At 38.2% G+C, this 14,781-nt stretch overlaps 2 protein-coding genes across 7 annotated transcripts; one reads left to right on the top strand and one right to left on the bottom strand.

Annotated features, from left to right (window-relative positions):
• The first annotated feature begins 648 nt into the window (after nt 1-648).
• On the top strand, nt 649-4,130 carry LOC142531223 (uncharacterized). Its single transcript, XM_075637316.1, has 6 exons — nt 649-1,035; nt 2,138-2,230; nt 2,504-2,737; nt 2,984-3,086; nt 3,453-3,682; nt 3,969-4,130. Exons 1-6 carry the CDS (start codon nt 713-715, stop codon nt 3,988-3,990), a joined length of 1,005 nt encoding a protein of 334 aa, XP_075493431.1. The 5' UTR covers nt 649-712; the 3' UTR covers nt 3,991-4,130.
• Nucleotides 3,966-7,722, bottom strand: LOC142531196 (F-box protein At2g26850-like). 6 transcript variants are annotated; one of them, XR_012816231.1, is made up of 6 exons: nt 6,799-7,719; nt 6,543-6,628; nt 6,170-6,342; nt 5,370-5,450; nt 4,360-4,716; nt 3,966-4,283 (listed from the first exon to the last, which is right to left on the bottom strand). XR_012816231.1 is itself a non-coding variant. In XM_075637304.1 (6 exons), the coding sequence occupies exons 1-6, from the start codon at nt 7,420-7,422 to the stop codon at nt 4,529-4,531; spliced, it is 1,065 nt and encodes a 354-aa protein (XP_075493419.1). In that variant the 5' UTR covers nt 7,423-7,722; the 3' UTR covers nt 3,966-4,528. The 6 variants fall into 6 exon arrangements, 4 of the variants coding, with proteins under 4 accessions (XP_075493419.1, XP_075493411.1, XP_075493404.1 ...); XR_012816232.1 differs by having other exon boundaries at nt 3,966-4,280; XM_075637304.1 differs by having other exon boundaries at nt 3,966-4,716; nt 6,543-6,622; nt 6,799-6,915; nt 6,997-7,722.
• Nucleotides 7,723-14,781: the final 7,059 nt, after the last annotated feature.

Raw genomic sequence — 14,781 nt, 5'->3', positions numbered from 1 at the left:
AACCTCATACGGCAAGCCCATACAAGAATGCCACGTTTTTCAAACCTAATATCTCGAGGTTAGTAGAGGCCATGGGCGGAGCCAGCTACGGCCCAGCCCAAAAAAATAATGTCTATCATAGTTTTTAGATAAAAAATTTTAAATTTTGATCTTCTAATATTGGATGTCTAATTCTCCACACTATACTTAAAAAAACAACAAATTTTTTTTCCTTTATATTCACTTGACTGGGCTATCCAGATAGACAATATTAACATGCTATAGAGTTTTCTCCTCATGAGTCACATACTTCGTGCGATCTCAAATGTCAATTTTGTGAGACTGATTTCCGACTCGATCTAATTTATGAAAAATATTATTTTTTATGTCAATAATATTATTTTTTTATTACAAATATGTACCAGATTGACTCGACCATCTAGTAAGAGATATCCTATTTTTTAAAATCTTAAAAGCTCACAATTTAGACTTTTGGAAAAAACACTAATTTTCAACTTAGTTTTTTTAAAAGCATGACAAATCCCATCCAAGTACATACAAAAGTATAAAAGATATTTAAAAAAAAAATAGCCAAAATTTTCATATTAATTATTAACTAATTTTTAATCATATTATACGCGTAGTGAGATAATTATACAAATAAAAATACAAAGGAAATCTATTTCCTTCCGCAACAAATTGAAAATGCTCATAAAACCCCTCAACTCCTCCCATGGCGATCCAAAGAAGCCATCAAAAAGTAAAATCAACAAAGCCCAGATCTCCAATACTCATATTCACAGCTTCAATTGCATGCATTGCGTTGTTGTACCTTGCTTCATCTCTAATCTCCACTAATGGATTCTCCTTCTCCTCTTCAAGAAGCTCGCAGAACATTGTAAATGACCCCAGGGATCGTCGCAATATGCTCGATAAATACTTGTATTGGGGAAGCAGAATCGATTGCCCTGGAAAACACTGCGAGACTTGTGCGGGTTTGGGTCATCAGGAATCCAGTCTGAGGTGTGCAATTGAAGAAGCCTTGTTTCTGAAAAGGTATGTAATGTAATTGTATATCCCTTCATTATTTTTCTATGTATATCTGGCGCCAAGATTGAATCTTTTGTTATTTTGAAAGGTGGGTATTGTAGCAGATTATAATTTTTCTGATTGTTTTGCTTAAGTAATTGGTAATAGCGCTTGAAACTTCATCGTAGGTCGGTAGGGATGCTGTGAAACTTGGGATATATTTGCCAATTCTTTGGAATTTTTATTTGTTAGTGCATTTAAATATCTGTTATGCTTGTTCAAAGGGCGAATCTAAGTCCGGAGTTTCATTGTTTCTTTGTAATGGACAGCCTCCTGTTTTTCTTCTGAGAATTGTGAAATTGATGTTATGGTTCTCCTTTTAAGCATAAATGTTCTTCTGATTCATAGTTAAGATTTCAAATATCCCTTGGGATAAGAAGATTCAGCTTGAAAATATCAGGGGAACTGAACATTTTGTGTAGTTATTCGAGTTATTTGTTTGTGCTTATAAGTTCGCTGTTACAGAATACCATATTGTGTCATGTACTGCCATACTGGGGGTATCACTCATTCTTATGCACTCAATTGTTCCTCGGATTCTGCACTGTTCCAAATAAGCCTCCGTATGAAACATGGCATCACAGAAAGCTACAAATATGACTATTTTTTCTGCAAATCCGGCAACGTGAAAATCTGAATTTTGATCTGGGATTGAATGGAAGGATGCTTTGAAGGGTAATTAAATCATTGAACTTGGTTTGATGTTAGAAATCTATGTTATATTCTAATGTTGTTGTATTTACGATTTTCAAGTTAATCCATTATCCTCAGTTGGCTGTGAATTTGTGCTTTGGAAACCAGAAAATTAGCAATTTTGGCTCATGTCCCCCATTTGTTTTTTAGACCTAATGAAATGCCTTGGACAAAGGTCATGGTTTGTTAAGATACATATCTCAGTGTCAGACATTAGGTCATCACGAGTATAAGAGTTAGATTGTATACAACTTGCTGCGAACTGACATGCATATTTTAATTTTAAGTTACTCTATTTGAAGTATCTTGAGCTTGAGACTTGCTTTATGTTTTTGCAGAATTATTTATCTGTGCACGCTTCTACTCCTGGTTGCAGGACTTTTGTGATTCCTTCTAGGATGTGTATAAATCCAACACACAACAAGAAAGGGATACTTCACCAGTCTAGAAATATGGTTGTGGAGGACCAGTGAGTTTTTTCCTATTCCGCTACGGCTTTGAAGTGGAGATTGTGCGCTGATAATGTTCTTAGGTCATTTGATCAGATTTTGTTCGAGTAATATGGATTCAAAATATTATTCATGGGACTGATTAGGAATTTCTTAATTGGATGCATTTTATATTTTCCACTCTCTGAAAAGCAATTGACTAAATCTGTTGAATGAGGTAGCGAAAATACAAGGGCTTGCATTGGTTTATAGCTGCCACTGGCTGTTTTAAATGATTTGTTTCTGTTTGCTAGGTGGGATGCTAACACATGTGCTATGGATTCTTTGTATGATTTGGATCTCATATCGGTTACAGTACCTGTGATTTTGGATAATTCAAAATCTTGGCATGATGTCCTTGCAAAAAGCATGAAATTGGGTTCTAGAGGGATAACACACGTGCAAGGAGTCAGCCGGACTGATCTCAGAGACAAAAGTTTGTATTCAAATCTTTTGCTTGTAAATCGATCTGCAAATCCTCTATCATGGCAAGTTTGCTCTTTATAGTTTCATCTATCTACATTCTTCTTTTCCTGTTGTTCGGCCCTGAGTATTCATAATTTTTTTTCCTTTGACTAACTAAATTGACAAGGGCTTGATCAGCTATAAAACTCAAATTTTCATTCCATATTGGAAATATTTTGTGTGGCATCAACCGATGTTTCCTTCATTACTAGATCAGTTCTTGAATCTTGATAGCTTTCGTGTAGGTATTAATCATGATACTCATTCAGGTTCATGGAGTGCAAGGATCGGAATAATCATAGCTCTGTTTTATTGCCATATTCATTTCTTCCTTCAATGGCAGCAAAAAAGCTACGAGATGCAGCAGAAAAGGTAATTAAACGTCTTAGTGCTTTTGCTGTCCATCAACTTTTGTGGACGCCAATTTCTTTCATTATCTATTGAAGTGGGAAAATGTTGAAGAAAGATCATAAGATGTGCCAGATATTGCGAGAAAAATTGCTTATCCCAGATGAAAATAAATCAAGATATATGTAAGTAATATTGGTAGCTAGATACTGGAAAACCTTTTTCATGACTGAGATTATGTTATGCTGTCAATAAAGCCATTTTTCAGTTACAATCAGGATGTTACGACTCTGCTAGTTATGTTGCAGTTATTTACATTTTTGTCTGGTGATTTTACTATTAAGATGTATTATGCTTCATGCTATCAACTTCGGATGCATGTTCATGCAGATCAAGTCCCTTCTTGGAGACTACGATGCTATCCATGTTCGCCGAGGTGACATATTGAAAACTAGAAAGGATAGATTTGGGATTGAGAGGACCTTACATCCTCACATCGACAGAGATACACGTCCTGAATTTATCCTTTGTCGAATAGCGAAATGGGTTCCTGTTGGACGAACCCTTTTCATCGCTTCGAATGTAAGGACTGCAGGCTTTTTTTCACCTTTGGCTGTGAGGTTTGTTGCTTGAAACACTTTAAAATGTGAAACTCAGAATTCAAAAATTATGGTTTTAAAACTTGTTCTTCAACTTGCTCCGAAAAAAAAAAAAAAAACAAAAAAACCACCATCACATACTAAGGCAAAACTACTCGACCTTTTTTAAAAAAAGCCTTTAAAAAATGTCGTACTTAATTGATCAAGTGGTTTTTTCAAGTTAAACTCCTCTATACACAAACTCGGACTTGTATAAACGTAAGCACTTCTGTTTTACAATCTTGATTCTTGTGTCATCTATCAACAGGTACAAATTGGCCTATTCATGAAACTATAGCAGCCTTTTAGATCCATTGATCGAGAACAATTACCAATTATTCATGGTGGAAAGGCTTGTCCTAATGGGAGCTAAAATGAACATTAAAACATATAAAGAAGACGATTCAGATCTCAGCCTCACAGATGATCCGAAAAAGAACACAAAGATGTGGCAAATTCCTGTTTATACAAAAGATGGAGAGGAATGCTGATTCACTGAGTTAGCTGATTACGGATTTTCTCTGATTTGTGTGCTCTTGCCCGGCTCCACGTTTCACCCCACATTGTAAGGAGGTTTCTACTGCTATAGATGATCAAAAAAAACATAGTGATACGGCAATTCTTTGTAAATCATGACTTAGAAGGCAAAGATGGCGTACTTCTAGGATGGCACACTCTTCAGTCGAAAAAGAAATTGAAATTTAATAATTAAATTTCTTAAAAGCTCATATAAATTCATGAATCACCCCTGCGATCGATAAATCTGTGGCCCGCCACCTATCCTAAAGTACCCGAATTTTACATTCTAAACTAGTCTAAAATATATCGTTATTCCAAGGTGCAATCCGGCCAAAGGTGTCTCCAACTTTCAATCTCTTCCTTCTTGTAAACCTTCCTAATTCCACCATAAAACCCAACCGCCTCATCGCCTGTCTCGGTATGATCTTTCCTGAAAATCGACACTTTCCTCCATTGCGATTCAACACTATATTGCTTGAACTCTAGAATCACGATATCTGCAGAAACAAGATCATCATGAAATCGCCATATCATACAGTATGTACATGGCAACACAATTAGCAAGACATATTTCAAATGAAATTTTTTCTAAAGTTGATGCATAATACACTTTTGTTCCATCCAAAATACATTTAATTGATCATTTCTTAGTGCAGATATAAAATATTTTTATGCATCAATTGTGGCTCAAAATTACAGTGGACCCATCATTATTGAATGCACATTTGTCCAACCAATGGCTAAGCAAAGTGGACCAATGGACCACTTCATCACCGCCACGTGAGGACTAATCGAGTATGGGTTTTCTTCTATTAATTTCCTATCTTGTGTATAATTTCTTCCAGTTCCGAATATTCCTCTTATAGCATTGATTTATAACTGAACAAAAGCTGATTTTTGCAAGTTAACCACATCGATTTTCTGTAAAATGTTAGTTATATATGCACATCATTTGGTTCATTGGAGTTCTGGGGAAAAGATTTTACAGAGCCATGTCGTTGAATAGATAGATACACAGAAGGGTGGGACAAAAACAAATGAAAGGAAGAAATGGAAATATGGAGGATAAATTATTCCATTTTTGAAGAGAAAAAAGTATATGAAAAGAAGACAAAAAAAGAGCTACAAGCAAGAAGTGTGAGGTTACTACCATTGATGTGACATTGGCAATGAGATTCATTATTGTAAGCAGTGCAGGATTCAATATGGCCAACAACTCCATACCACCAACCTGTGAATGTTCATAAATAAAAAATAAAAAATAAAATAAAATACAATACATACAAATGCTCCATTAATGAATACAGTAGGGATGTCACATTTTCAAAAATCCCATGTTAAAATTTCCACACCTTTATTGTTTTCTGCAAACCACAGGTACTATAAGGAAATTATATTCCATTAAAGGTTGACAGCAAGATTGGCCCTCCAAGAATTTTGAATCTTCTTGTTAAATAGGTCGACCGACTCGGCCATTCCAGTAATTAAGTTCAAACTAGCCTGAACGTATTACTCTCAGGGTGTATTCCATGACACTTCTGTCTTAAAAATTTATCATATGGGATCGAACTTGGACTCGACATATTTGGGTCAATGATCCACAAGGAGAGGATGATCCATGTAATAAAGTTGTAAATTGATCAAACGGATGAAATAAAAGAACCATTATACTCCTTTCGTCTCAAATATATGGGCTTGCTTGGTTTTTCGAGTAGATTAAGAGTATTATTTAAAAAACAAATTTTACAAACGAATTTCCTATTCCTTCCTCATAGATTCGAGGGTGAAAACGATTTTCTGTTTCGCATAAAAATAAACGTGATCTTAAGAAATGTCTCGTTAATTGCCTTCTCAACTAAATTTCAACATTGATTTCATATTACTTAAAATTTCCACACACAAAAATGGGACAGAAAACCAAGGAAATTTAACTTGAATGAAAAGAATTACCATAAGGGAACTCTTTGCTTCTTCTCCACTGAATCTCAACATGATCATCCGGTTTAAGTTCATCTAAACATGTAGAGACATGAGTAGCATTCGCAGGAGTATCAACACTTGGTGCTCTTATCCTATCCCACTCTATGTCTTCCTCTATCATACTCTTCCCATGTGATGGATACCTACAATATCAATTTATTGCTAAATCCAAAAATAGTTCCAAGTGCTCTCAAATTCGACAGTGGTAACATAGTTCAAAGATTTGGAACTATATTGTATCCAAACATCAGGTTTCGATGGTTTTGCCACATTGGCACCCTCCCAGAAACTTAAGAGCATTAGTTGCTTCCACACTGCTTGGAAGGGCAATCTTTAGGCATACCTGGCAACAAAATTGTCACTTGTGGAGTCATAGCTTAGCTTTGCATCATAGCATGAAAGCACAAATCCAATATGCCCATTCTGCACCTTCAAAAAAATCAAGAAATCATAAATTAAATGTAGAAAAATATAACTTTGGACCATCCACATAATCACCTCTTCTATCGCAAACTACAAAAAAACCAATCACGTTTTGCTATAACAATTTCCACAGTATCGAGAATGCACACAACTTACTCAAACACACAAAAAATTACCTCTCGATTAAAGACCTGCGCTGGGAACCAAAACCTTCCAGTTTCAAGAGCAAGATAACAAGACATAACTGAATTTACTGGTAAAAAGCATCTTGAAACACAATCCCTTTCCTTCATCTGCAGTTTTTTCAAGAAAATGCCATAAAAGAACTGCAAAAAACCTCCTTTCTGGACTCTAGAATTCAAGAATCTAGGTACCCTTCTTGAAGCAACATAGCATTGCCATTCTCTGTAGAAAGAATCCCCAACAACTCCACCCCATTTCTGCTTAAAATGCTTCGCCCAAAAATGGTCACTTGTGCATTTTTCTCTCAAAAAATAGCAAACCCTTGCCATGCTACACAGTTCAGAAGGATCAAGCTTGTCAAGAATGGAGTCTAAAACCAAATCAGGCAAATCCAGTAAAGAGAACTCTCTTGTCTCTTCAAGAATCTCTCTTTTTGGCCTCATATTCTTGTGGGTGTATGGAAACATTCTAGGGATTTCAAAAGAAGGGGTAAAAAACATTCCTTTGGTAAATAATGGCACAAAAATGCAGAATAAAAACGAGGGAAATGCCCATAATCTCGATCCAACCTTTGAAAGGAGAAGAAAAGAGAAGCAAGAAATCAAGAAAAGCAGCATTTTAAGTCAGTTTAGCCAAAAGGATGCCAGTTCACATGTCGAAACAGCTGCAGAGATCAAGAAAAGCTCATTTAGCATATGGGAATCTGCATGAAAAATGTAGAAACAGAGGATGATACTATTACTTTCGATTATTGTTTATTTCTAGATTTATTTGGATAAATTGACGGAGTCATCGAGTGGGATACAAACTTGTAAATCTATTTATTTATGTATTTTAACGGAGAAAGGGACGTACGGACAACCAAAACTACAAGTTTTGATTGTTGGGGGTTACAACGCCCTGAACAAGAAACCATTGTTCATTTGCTCCTCCTTAAATGATTCGGCACCTAAACTCATTGAATTGCCACAACCATTGGAATCTACATTATAATTCTTAGTAATAATGTAAATCTCGTCATTTTACTTTTTCCTTGTCACCTCTAATTTCATTTACACCATTTGAATGGTAATATAATTATTTATATTTTAATTTTTTTTTAAATCTGAGTTAAAAATTAAATGAAATAAAAATATTTAATTAACTAATGTTTCTTAATTTTTTTTAAATAAAATTAAAAATTTAATACTTAAAGCTAGTTTACTTAGGTATGATTAAAAATGTTAAAAAAATCTAGGCCAAATCTATCAAAACTCTTGGCGATAACAAGTAGGTATGGCAACCGGGAATGTATGAGTTGCATTTTCGGGTTCGGGATCTACGAAGATCAAATCTTCATTTACATTTCAAAAATTTGGGGACCCGGGCTTTAACTCAATTCTTTTCGGGATTAATCGGATCTTTATTAAAAAATGTGGGTCAAAATTTTGCTTTTTAACATTAATTCGAATGTCTATAAACAAGCACAAGGTCTGTATTTATTTTATTACACAAGCATAATATACATGTCTTGTTTTATCCATATTCTACAAACCAGTAATTAAATACATTACATATCAAATGTACAAACTACTAGTGATCTTCTGCGCCCGTAGTCACCACGCTATCTCGATCTCATCTCTGTCGTGGCCCAGATCCTGCCCCACCTGTTGTTATGCACACATACAGACATAACAACAGCCGGAAACTCCGGTGAGAATACATCCCAGTATAAAACATGTATGCATGCTAATACATAATCATAAATCATGCGTGAAAGCAATAACAATGGGCTCCATAGTCTATGAAACCAATCTATATCAACATGCAATTCAAATCAAATCATGTCTTGACTCAACTCGACTCTACCCTAGGGATCCCGGTGTGAATAAGACGTCACTGTCTGTTACATACCCTCCCAATCGGGGTAACTGTACGTCTTATTCCTAGACTTCGGCCCTGTCTGTATCAAATGTCTACAATCGGAGTGAATCTGATCCGAAGCGTCGATACCACCGAACGTCTAGTTTGGCAAGTCTGCCAATGACTCTCCTATCTCAAAGGCTTGAATATAAATGTATAAACAAGACATCATCATATCAAGAGATTTGAATATAAATCTATAAAGAAATCAAGTTCATATCAAAAGATAAACAACAATTCTAGTATGTGATTTGGTTGGGAAACTCAAATTGAATCTCATTTGAGTTGTATCTTCCCCAAACAAAACATGAATTATACCTTTCGTCACACAATTTCTGTCGTAGTCGAAGTCTCGAAGACGAATCTGTCAATATCAAATCTGAAATGGAAATGTTGATACATATTCTATCAATCTCTAATCTCAATCAACACATATCCAATTCAATACTTGACCTTGGTACCATTTGACGGCATAACGACGTAATTTCTCAATACCGGTCAATCCAACTCTCACATATATCAACAATTCATAAGTCTCAACTCATAATCATCATTATAAGCATATGATAGTACTCAAAATCTGCATAACTCTAAACATGCTGGAAAATAGTTACAATAGCATACAACGTCCGTTCTTCGATCCGGTTGCGTTTCTACGATGTCAATAATCTCAAGAATATATAATTTCAATCATATCAATCTTTCCTCAACTTTTACATTTCAGAACATGTTGAAATTTAAAGATACTTACATCCTCTTTTAGCCCTCGAAGAGAGGAGCTCAATACGAAATCGGATTAAAGTTTGGATGTATGAATCTTTCAAAATCACAATTTAAGAGCATAAGAAAAGTGAAGCTTTTTCTCTGGAGTCGTTCAGTTCTTGCTGATGAATTGAGGAAGAATGAAGCAAATCAATATATATATTGCATGGCTAAGAACACATGGCTCATCCTTTGGAGTACACGTCTCGCGCATATGCGCGACATTACCCGCGCATATGCGCGAGACCTACTGGTCTCGGCCAAGGCAAATTCAACACCTCGCGCATATGCGCGCTTCATCTCGCGCATGTGCGCCAAAGATTCTGGAGGTGTCGTGCAGATGCGCGCCTTATCTCGCGCATGTGCGCCAATGTCTCTGGACGTGTCGCGCATATGCGCGCATTTCTTCGCACATGTGCGCCATCAGTTCTGTCCTTCACAACTATTCTGAATATTTTCTCATCTTTTTCCATGTCTTTCCTACTCCCATCTCACTTAGTGCTTCTCATGACATATCATGCATTCTCATATCTTCGAATATCACATCAATGAAGACTAATAATCTCGAGCCTTACATTTCTCCCCCTCTAAGAAATGATTTCGTCCTCGAAATCGAGGGTAATTCTATCAATGCAAGTATAAGAGGCAATATAATCAAAACTGAATAAATACTTACATTATCGAAATAACTCGGGATGTTTCTGTCTCATATCTGCTTCTGTCTCCCAAGTCGCTTCCTCGATGCCATGACGACTCCACTGGACTTTCACTAGCGGAATAGTCTTCGTCCTGAGCTGCTTCTCTTTCCGATCAAGAATCTGTATCGGTTGTTCAAGATAACTCAAAGTCTGATCAAGCTCAGCTTCGTCAGGCTGAATGACATGAGAATCATCAGTCATATATTTCCGCAACATCGATACATGAAAAACGTCATGTATCCCGGATAGAGAAGGAGGAAGAGCCAATCGATATGCTCGATCGCCAATCTTTTCGAGAATCTCGTAAGGACCGATGTATCTAGGAGACAATTTTTCACGCTTGCCAAATCTGACAATGCCTCTGAAAGGAGAAATCTTTAAGAATACTCTGTCTCCCTGTTCAAATACTAGTGGTCTACGTCTGATATTGGCATACTTGGCTTGCCTATCTTGTGCCGTCTTCATCCTCTTCTGAATTATCTTTACTTTCTCTGTCATCTCACGGATCATATCAGGCCCAAGTTCTGGTATCTCAGATATATCATCCCAATATAGAGGAGATCTGCACTTCTTGCCATATAATGCTTCAAACGGAGCCATCTCGATGCTCGTTTGATAGCTGTTGTTGTACGAGAATTCACACAACGGTAGTGAATCCTGCCAACTAGTGCCAAAGTCTAGCATTACAGCTCTCAACATGTCCTCTAAAGTCTGGATAGTCCGCTCTGACTGTCCATCTGTCTGGGGATGATAGCCAGTACTCAGATGCAATGTCGTACCTAAAGCCTGTTGCAAACTGTGCCAAAAGTGTGAAGTGAATCGGGGATCACGATCTGATACGATAGACTTTGGCACACCATGCAATCTGACTACTTCTCGGACATATATCTCGGCCTCTGATCATGTCGATATGCCATTCTATATGGAATAAAACACGCTGATTTGGTTAATCTGTCAATAATGACCCAAATCGCATCACAGCCCCGGGATGATCGAGGTAATTTCGTCACGAAATCCATGGAAATGTGATCCCATTTCCACTCAGGAATAGATAAACTCTGAAGTAGACCTCCGGGCTTCTTTCTCTCGGCCTTTACCTGTTGGCAATTCAAGCACTTAGACACAAACTCTGCAATATCTGACTTCATCTGTTTCCACCAGAATTGTGTCTTCAAATCGTTGTACATTTTCCTGCCACCAGGATGAATGCTAAACCGACTACAGTGCGCTTCTAACAAAATTTGTTGCTTCAACTCTGCAACATCTGACACTTCCAGACGGTTATTCACATACAGAACATAATCATGTACCCGATATTCAGACTGATGTCCTGATCTGACCATATCAATCGATTTCTGAATATTCGAATTGGTTCTTTGGGCTTCCTTGATTTTCATAATCAAATCTGGCTCAATTTGAATTGAAGCAAGTAGCAATGGTCTACTACCTGTATCAAATGCTAATCCATACAAACAACAGTCTTCAATCATATTCGTAACACCTATCGTCGACAAGGATAGAGCACAAACCCTTCGACCCAAGGCATCCGCTGCTGCATTTGACTTCCTTGGATAGTATTTGATCTCGCAATCAAAGTCTTTCAACAAATCGAGCCATCTGCGCTGTCTCATGTTCAATTCTGACTGAGAAAACAAATATTTTAGGCTTTTATGATCAGAGTAGATCTCAAATTTCTCGCCATAGAGATAGTGACGTCAAATCTTCAATGCAAATACGATAGCCGCTAATTCAAGATCATGAATGGGGTATCGAATCTCGTGTGGCTTCAGCTGTCTAGATGCATAAGCAATCACATGAACTCGCTGCATAAGAACACATCCTAGCCCTCTGTGGGATGCATCGCAATATACAACGAAATCGCCAGTATCTGAAGGAATCATCAAGACAGGTGCACTGGTCAGCCTCTTCTTCAACTCTAGGAAGCTAGACTCACAATCCTCAGACCACACAAATGGCGCATTGTTCTGTGTCAACTGGGTAATCGGCTTCGCAATACTGGAGAAATCTTTAATGAATCGTCGATGGTACCCTGCTAAACCCATGAAACTGCGTATCTATGGCACAGAAGTCGATCTTGGCCAACCGATCACAGCTTCAACTTTACTCGGATCTACAAAAATACCGTCTCCAGATATGATATGACCCAAGAAGACAACTTGTCTCAGCCAAAACTCACACTTTGACAGTTTAGCATATAATCTTTCATTTCTCAATGTTTGCAACACAATTCTCAAATGATTGGCATGCTCAGTCAAATTCTTAGAATACACCAGAATATCATCAATAAAAACAATCACAAACTCATCCAAGTACCTCTGAAAGACACGGTTCATTAGTCCCATAAACACCGTCGGAGCATTCGTTAAACCAAAAGGCATGACAATAAATTCGTAGTGTCCATACCTGGTTCGGAATGCTGTCTTCGGTATATCAACATCTCGAACTCTGAGTTGATGATATCCCGATCGCAAATCAATCTTGGAATAGACAGATGATCCCTGTAACTGATCAAATAAATCGTCGATACGCGGCAATGGATATTTATTCTTTACCGTGGCTTTATTCAATTGCCGGTAATCTATACACAATCTCATCGAACCGTCTTTCTTGCGCACGAATAGCACTGGAGCGCCCCAAGGAGATACACTGGGTCTGATATATCCCTTGGCTAGAAGATCTTCTAACTGTGCTTTCAATTCTTTCAATTCTATCGGCGCCATCCTATACGGAGCTCTCGAAATAGGAACGGTACCTGGAATGAGATCAATGCTAAAATCTACCTCTCGAGCTGGAGGTAATCCTGGAATCTCGTCAGGAAATACATCTGCAAACTCCCGTACTACTGGCAAATCTGCCAATGCCGGGCTCGATTTCTGTAGATCTACAGAATAAATAAGGAACCCCTCTGCTCCTTTTTGCAACAATCTACTCATATTCAAAGCAGATACTAAGGGAATCCGAGATCTGGAACCCTTACAGTAGAATTTCCACTCTTCTGTCATTTCAGGTCTGAATCTGACAATCTTGTGAAAACAGTCTACGGTGGCTCTGTACTTAGTTAACATGTCAATCCCGACAATACAATCAAAATCAGATAAGCCAAGTACAACACAGTCTAAATCGATCTCATGCCCTTCAAACTGTAGTATACAATGTCTAACTGAAATCACAGATATCAAACCACTCCCCAACGGAGAAGAAATAGACACTACAGTAGATAATGACTCGACAGGCAATGCATGTGTCAATGCAAAATGTTCTGATATGAATGTATGTGATGCACCTGTATCTATCAATACATATGCAGGATACCCGCAAAAAAAAAACAGTTACCTGCAATCACATCGTCTGGTGCATCTTGGGCTTGCTCCTCCGTCAATGCAAACACCTGAGCCTGTTGTCTGGGAGGTTGGATCACTGTCTGGCCACCTCTGGCTCTAGGTTGGGACTGTGTAGGCGTGGGCTGGAAAGAATGGACAGACGAAGCTTGCCTCTCGGGCTGAGTCACTGATGCTGATGACCCTGCACTCTGAAATCTCTGTGCACCTCTCTGAGGACAGACTCTGGAGAAATGTCCCTGTTGCTTACATATGTTACATCTGCCCATCACTCCCTGACACTGCTTTGTGGCATGTCGGCCTCCACAAGTAGTGCAATACCCGCCTGTCACATCTGTACTCTGGCCAGGACCTCTCTGTCGTGGCCCGCTGGAGCTCGACGAACTGCTCTCTGCTCTCTTGAACTGCTTACCCTTAGCTTTCAAAAAATCCTTCTTGCCACTACTACTGCTTCCTCTATCAAATCGAGGAGGAGGTGGTGGAAACTGGACGGCGGGCTGTGGCGGTCTCTGACTCTGAGCACTATAGGAAGCTCCTCGCTGCCTGATCAAGCCAGCCTCTGCTCCTTTTGCTCTGTTCAGTGCATCAGAAAAGGTATTGGGTCGTCCCGTGTTCACCAATGTAAAAATATCAGGGTTTAAACCATTGATGAACTGGTCCGCGACCGCTTCGTCATTTCCTGCCACGTGTGGCGTAAATCGGAGCAAAGAAGAAAACTTGGCAACATACTCTTCTATGTTCCACTGCCAATGTCTCAAGTTGGCAAATTCGGCCCCTTTGTCTTTTCGATACGACACTGGAAAGAAACGTTGATAAAACTCATCTTTAAATACTTTCCAAGTAATATCGATATCTCTATGCTCCAGGGCTCGTTTCGTTGTAAGCCACCAACTTTTTGCCACTTCTTGTAATTGATGCCCAATCAACTTCACTCTCCATTCGTCGGTATAAGCAAGAGATTCAAACAACATCTCTATATCGTCTAGCCAGCTCTCACAATCCACTGCATTCTCCGTGCCCTTCAAGGTAGGTGGATGGAATGATTGAAACCTCTTCAACAAAGTCTCCATCGGTGTCGCAGTAACGTCCATCTGAGTACCTGACGTACTACCCTGTTCCGGCACTTGACCTGCAACTGGTTGTGGTATTCTTCTAGGCGGCATATCTGATTATCAAACAGATTAGTACACAATCTATATACAATCTGTCTCAGCCCTCCTCTGATCATATATCTCTGATTCAGTCTTTACAAGTA

This window comes from Primulina tabacum, chromosome 2 (genome assembly GCF_025594145.1).
Source record: "Primulina tabacum isolate GXHZ01 chromosome 2, ASM2559414v2, whole genome shotgun sequence".
Taxonomy (NCBI): Eukaryota; Viridiplantae; Streptophyta; class Magnoliopsida; order Lamiales; family Gesneriaceae; genus Primulina; species Primulina tabacum.
The sequence above is the reverse complement of the archived record's forward strand: the minus strand, read 5'-3'. Positions and strand labels throughout refer to the sequence as shown.